The sequence below is a fragment of the Castanea sativa genome, chromosome 2, assembly GCF_040712315.1.
Source record: "Castanea sativa cultivar Marrone di Chiusa Pesio chromosome 2, ASM4071231v1".
Lineage (NCBI taxonomy): Eukaryota > Viridiplantae > Streptophyta > Magnoliopsida > Fagales > Fagaceae > Castanea > Castanea sativa.
This window is the reverse complement of record NC_134014.1, coordinates 11,226,228-11,233,168: the sequence shown is the minus strand read 5'-3', so window position 1 is coordinate 11,233,168 and position 6,941 is coordinate 11,226,228. Positions and strand designations below refer to the sequence as shown.

The window sequence follows — 6,941 nt, the reverse complement described above, 5'->3', positions numbered from 1 at the left end:
ACCATGAAGAGGTGACCGGATAAAGGCAGGTTTACTTAACCTATCCCGTCTTGTTCCGTCCTTAATAAGTATACATACATTTCTTATTTGGTATATATTTATGAATATAAAATTTAGATTTTTATTTATAATTTTTTATACATATTTTATTATTACCTTAAATAAGTTGTCTTTTTTTTTTTTAATTAGTACTTTCACAATTACTCAATTTTTTCTATTTTTATTTCTATCTCATGAGGGGCGGAGCTAATTTTAAAATTTTTAATACTATATATAAATATTTAACATTTTAATTATTAGCCTACAGAAATAGGACTTGACCCTCCCAAATATTTGAGCTAGTCCAATAATACTCATTACAAAATTGTCCAATTGATCTAGTAGTAATAGATTTTTTTTTCTTCCTCACATTCATTTTTTAATTGTAAAATGTGTTCTTGTGTCAGTTAAATTTTTAGATCATTTATATTTTTGAATACTTCATTAGTTCAATTGAAATTTTTTTACTCACTTTGGTAGACAATTTGGTAACTTATATTAAAAATGAAAACTTTAAGGATTCCCTATGAAATATATATGTGTGTGTGTGTTTGTCAAATAAAAAAAAGATGCTTAGTATTGTCAAGTCATCTTACATTGGTAAGGTATGATATTGAGAAAGAGTTTATCACTTGCTCCGCGACACTAACTGCTGCATTTAGTTTTGGTGTTGGCGTATGTGTATTCCCTTATCTTATTCCTCTTCCTCTATATGTATGTGTGTATGTGTTTATTAAATAAAAAAAGATACTCAGTTTTGTGGAGTCATCCTACATCGGTAAGGTATGATATTGAGAAGGGGTTTATCACTATGCAGTTTTACTATTAGCGTGTGAATGTATTCCTTTATCTAATCATCTTCCCCTATATGTGTGTGTTTATCAAATAAATAAAAAAAGTTATATGTGTGTATAGATGTATGTGTTTGTGCATGTTTATAAAAGTTTGTAAAAACTAGTAAATTAGTATCATAAGTGCCCCCTCAAACAAATTAAAATATCGGCTACGCCCATTCTCATCAATGTTAAAGTTATTTCATTATAGGTGACAAAATATTTGAATTCCATCTTGCCACCTGACTTACGGCACAAAAAATAGACGAGACAATGATAGAGCTCCCATGATCTATCTTCATACTGTCTTATCAATACTTGTCACCGCCCCTCCATCCCACTTCTAATATAACCAAACAAAAAATGATAAAATATTGTACTTACGGTAAAAAAACAGTGTAACAAATCTAATAATAGAGGGAATAATTAGTAAAAAATATTAAAGATCAGATACATTCCGATTTGAAAGATAACTGCAATACGTTGCTAATATTATAGTTTGAACATTTTCTCTCGTGACTCTCAAGCATTTGTACATCCAACTAAAAACTCTTGTCATATTCCGATGAAGATTAGATCTGCACCGACATAAGAAAGCATAATATCCAAGGTAAGTTTACCAAAAAAGAAAAAAAAAAAATCGAAGGTTTTGAAACAAATAAACGCAGACAATGACAAGGACGACGAATAAGGATACATGCAAACACACGCTACTTTATTTATGGTATAGATAGAGTATACGACACCGAAAAGCATTAAAAGATAACAGGAAACAACAGAGACACAAACATAAGAGAACAGTAAGCAGTAAAAGAGATAACCCTAATCACAGATTAAGGTCACAGACTTTTGATCCTCAAGTATTACAATTATAATATTAATTATATATAACACGGTTCTTCTGGGTTTCCCTAGCTAGCTAATACAAAAGCTGACGTTGTTGTTGATGATGTGTAACCAGGTCGTCAAGCATCCAAAGGTCCCCCGATTCAATTATCTCGCTTCCGCTTCCACTCCCCAAACTCGGCTCCAGCTCAGGCTCCAAACCCAGGAACGATTCCAAGCTCGAGATTTGATTTTTCAGCTCAAATCCATCAAACTGAGCCACCTCATTCTTGCAACAAATCTCGTTCTGAATCAGTGGCTGCAATAGCACCGATGGTGGTGGCTCAATGGTTTCAAAACTCGAATCACTTGACTCGGAAAAGATGCAGCGCTTCTTAGCAGCCGGCGGTGGGGGCTCAGGAGTGGAAGGTGGAGGTGGTTGGTGACGGTGATGGGCAAAGTTGAGCTTGGCTTTGTCACCACGGATTCGCATGGCGGCTTGGTCATAAGCTAGAGCAGCTTCTTCGGCTGTGTTGAAGGTACCGAGCCAGACTCGGACACCTTTTTGTGGGTCTCTGATCTCAGCCGCCCATTTGCCCCACGGCCTTTGTCTGATCCCTCTGTACACGTTCTTCCGAGTTCTTTCTTTCTTTTTCTCTTCCTTTGCAACTTGCTTGGCTTTCTCATCAGTATCGCTACGCTTCTCACTCCTCACTTCAATACCCAAAAAAAAAAAAAATCATCAGATTGGATTATAATAATAAAAAAGAACCACTAGTTATTAAGAAATTTATTTTGTCAAACTGATAGTACAACAATTATAAAAGAAAAATACCACTACAATTAAATTACAAAGCAAAAATAAAACAGAAGAAGCATTATTTTGGATAATAATAACAAAAAAGAACCACTAGTTATTATTGTTAATAACAAATTTATTTTGTCAAACGTACAACAATCACAAAAGAAAAAAAAAATACCACTAACAATAAAATTAGAAAGCAAACAAGCAACGCAAGCTAAACCACCAAACATATAAAATTGACTAAATTTTGGCCTTTCTCAGAAGTGATAGTTGGAATCAACTGTGATCAAAATACATGAAATTAAAAATAATATATGATGCTAAGAATAGGTGGAGCCATAGCTAACAAACATATCATTGTGTAATTTTTGTTTTTTATGCTATTACGAATACAACTAAAGATATAATGCTAGGAGGTAAAATAGCTTTTGGTTCTATAAGTGTCCCATTAGATGTAATTTTTTTGTAAAAAAACAAAATAAAAAATTGTCGAAGTATAGTTGGAACTACTCACAAATACACTACTCTAAAATTTTTAGTGTGGGTTTGCTAACAATCCAACTATGACCTTTAGAAAATATATAAACTTATATTTCATATAGTGTAATGATGGCTAAATTAAAAATTACGGTCTAATAAACATCAAAAAATTGTATTTGTAGTTTTGTACCACACAAATCATGTCAAGAAAAAAAAGAAGATATAAGACCCAGATGCTAAAGTGAAGTGAAAACCAGGAAATTTAAAGTTATAAATGACACCCAGATGCAAAAACGTGACCTTTATAGCAAAAAACCCAAAAAAGGAAAAAAAGAAAAAGTAAATTCACCTTTTTCGAGTTGCTTGGGCTTTTGAGGGGCCTTGTGGTGGAGAAACGAGTTTGGAAAATCATCTAAAGCGCCATTGGAGTTGAAGCCAAAGAGATTAGAGGCAGTGTCAAACTCGGACCAGAGGTCCTCAGTGGTTAGCCTCCGACCGCCAGGCTTTATATCAACGAAATCGGAAATGATAGCACCTCCACACATGATTGTGTGTGACTCTTTAGTGACTTTAGATTAGAGAGAGAGAGAGAGACAGAGAAAGATAAAGCAGAGAAGGGACAGTGTTATATATAGAGTTGTGTGCAAAATAATGTGTTTTATTAGAGAGAAAAGTGAGAGAGAGAGAGAGAGAGAGAGAGAGAGAAAGAGAGCTATAAGGCTTTGTATTGGGGTATAGATTTATTTATAGACTGACGGTTACAACAACTTGGCCCAGAAGAGACAAACCAGCCATAACCTTTTTTCTGTTTTCTTATTTTCTGGGCTTCTGTTGTGGCCCATTAATCGACGGTGGAGATGCTACCACACAATCATCACCGTTGAGTGGATGAAAGCGTGTGGACTAGAATTTATGATGTCATTTTTAACATCTTAAAAATATTTACATAAATTCGTCTAAAAAAAAAAAATTACGGATGAATAAAATTTTAGAAATTCAACAATCGAATTGTACTAAAACTTTAAAAAGATTCTAACCTACATGAGTGTTATAATTATTCATTTGCAATTATTCACTCTAAGGGTCCGTTTAGATACAGCTGAAAATTGAAACTGAAAAACACTGTAACAAAATAATTTTTTAATGTGTGAAAAACACTGTTTACGCTTAAAATCATTGCTCATTGGCCTAAAATCACTGTTCATGGCCAATGATTAGTGACAAGTGCGTGTCCAGCAAAAAAAAAAAAAAAAGGGCTGAAACGCAAACGCAGTGTGTTTCAACCCAATTCAAACCCATCATAAACCATGAAATCTTTTGCAAATTTTGCCTTTAACACTATGATTTTGTTTAATTTCAATCAACACTTTATTTGGTACTACTAATTAACAAATGTTCACCTGAATTCGTGTTAGTCAAATTGATAAAAATCTTTTATCATTGAAAATTATACGTAGATTAATGGGCTAATAGACCTATATTCTAAAAGATTTATAGCTCAATAACATTAACTTTTCTCCTTAATTTATAATAAGAATTATGGTTCAAATTCTAGTTCCCTATTTGTAACGAGAGAGAGAGAGAGAGAGAGAGAGAGAGAGAGAGAGAGAGAGAGAGAGAGAGAGAGAGAGAGAGAGAGAGAGAGAGAGAGAGAGAGAGAGAGTGCTGTTTAGTAAGAATAAGTTATTACATAGAAAAAAAAAATGAGACTTTAAATTTTAAAACTCACTACCTAAATCAAATAAACTAAATTTTCTTTTATCGCATAAATTGAAAATTAAGTCATGCTGGACACTTGTCAAGTCATCAAAAGTTTTATAGTATAATTGGTATTTTTTTAGTGCATTTTTAATTTAAAATTTTTTATAACTATCAGAAATAAAAAGAAATAAAGTCATGCTATACACACTTAACCAGTTAATTTATCAATTACAAAGCTTTTAAGTTAAAAAGACACAATATATTAATAAAGAAAAATACTAGTGTTAATAAGTGATACTACTTTTATCACAATTCGTCAACATGATATATTACGCCCTGGTAATAAGTTACAAGTGGTGAAAAAAAAATAAAAAATTTATATAAATTTGTAATTTTACGGCTCACATCTTATGAACCGACAAAAGTTAGTGTCTTTGTTTTTTTTGGCTGAATAAGGCAAGTGTCTTTATTGTGCTCCTATAATTTTTGGTTGCTTGATGTATCAAAATTAAGTCTATAGCAGTAAAAAAGGGTCTTTATTGCTTCTAAAAACAGAATGGTGACGAGTGCAATTGATAGTAACCGTACATTTCAATATCTGGATGATTTTGGACGTGAGTGAGCAAGAGGCAAGTAGGGTCCAGTAACACGTGTGTTTCCCTTGCGACAAGTTATTGACTACGTGGCGGTGTGTAGTTGGGAAGCTAAACGACACTACTTAATAATAAAACCGTGCTGTGCCTGTGAAGTGTAACGCACGTCGTAGTGCAGTAGCTCCAAAATTTAACGGCCGGACGGACCGGATTCGCTCTTGGCTACCTCTCCTCACCTGCAAAAGTGGAAAGTTCAAAATGTCTTAAAGCTCCAATTACTCTTTCACTATCACGAGAATATCCATACTCTTATTATGATTTCCATGTTTTTGTGTTTTTTTGTTCTACACTTTTTCACTATAACGTATTATAAAAATCAGTGCTTTCAAAAACTGTTTTCCTCATAATTTATATATAAATTTTTTTTTTTGTTTTGGTGTAAATGTGGTGAGGGTTCATAAACAAAATCTAGTTTGGAAAAGTGTTTTCAAAAAACCAAACTTAAAAATAGTTATTCAAATTTATTGTGAAAAATATCAAAATGAAAACATCTTTTAGGCGTTTTTCATATTTTGGATTTTGTGTTTGTTGGGTTATTGTTTGGAACTTGTTGACAATTTAAATGGAATTTAGCCAAATTTGTTATTTAGCCAATTATGAATATGATTTTACGTTAATTATACTACAGCAACAAATCACTTTATAGTAAAGTGTGGAAAACAAAGAATATAATGATTTGTTTTTTATGGGAAAGCCAATGGTAATCACCAAAGGGAAAAAAAAAAAAAAAAAACACATCAAGAGTTTAGCCACCAGTAACCCTAAGGCAAAAATCCACTAACTAGAATAAATCTTTACAACTAAAATTAATTACAATTTTTAGTTGCTATATCCAATAGTGACTTACTCACACGATTACACGCAACTCAAATCAAGTTAGGCTTTTCTACTCCGAAACTTTCAGCCATGATTTCAAGGACCACCCTGAAGATTTAATAACAATCTTTACTCTCTGAGTATCGTGGCTTCAACTTGATGACAAATCAACAACTATATTGATCGTTAGATTTACATTGGAGACTCTAGCAAGTAGGGTTCAAATTCCAACTCGCAGGTCGACTTATTGGGTTGATTGGGAATTAGGTTTCACAATTATCAATCGAGTCCAAATCTTCTGTCTCACTTTTCCTGCTCCACTTTATACTCCACCAATAAAAACTTGCCACGTGTTCACCTAATTAATTAAATATTATAATTATTGACTTATTAAATACTACCGTTATTAATTAATAGTAGTATTTAATTAATTAGGTGAACATGTGTCAAATTTTTATTGGTGGAGTATAGAGTGGAGCAGGAAAAGTGGGACAGAAGATTTGGACTCTTATCGATCTATTGACAAGCTACTGAGACAATCTCAATCAATTGACTAGGTGTCAACATTTGTGTCTAGAATACAATAACTTCTTGTCTTGAACTTTAATTGAACTTTAAAGACACAAAAGACTTACACTTTTGTTCATAGCTTGCCAAGCTAAACAACTATAAATCTAACTGTGTTTTTACAAAAACCTGTAATAAAAAACATTTTCTTACACTCTTCACAAAAAAAAAATCGTGTCGATGGATCGATAAATTGTGAAATAGCAAGTTATAAAATAGGTT

At 32.6% G+C, this 6,941-nt stretch overlaps 1 protein-coding gene across 1 annotated transcript; it reads right to left on the bottom strand.

Annotated features, from left to right (window-relative positions):
- Nucleotides 1–1,566: 1,566 nt before the first annotated feature.
- On the bottom strand, nucleotides 1,567–3,686 carry LOC142623730 (ethylene-responsive transcription factor RAP2-3). The gene is made up of 2 exons (XM_075797181.1): nucleotides 3,332–3,686; nucleotides 1,567–2,411 (listed from the first exon to the last, which is right to left on the bottom strand). The coding sequence occupies exons 1-2, from the start codon at nucleotides 3,525–3,527 to the stop codon at nucleotides 1,792–1,794; spliced, it is 816 nt and encodes a 271-aa protein (XP_075653296.1). The 5' UTR covers nucleotides 3,528–3,686; the 3' UTR covers nucleotides 1,567–1,791.
- Nucleotides 3,687–6,941: the final 3,255 nt, after the last annotated feature.

Excerpts from the sequence above, each read along its gene's own strand:
- LOC142623730 (XM_075797181.1), bottom strand. The coding sequence starts at position 3,527 with ATGTGTGGAGGTGCTATCATTTCCGATTTCGTTGATATAAAGCCTGGC. Across the intron at positions 2,412-3,331 it reads GCCCAAGCAACTCGAAAAAG|TGAGGAGTGAGAAGCGTAGC; the intron begins GTGAATTTACTT and ends TGGGTATTGAAG.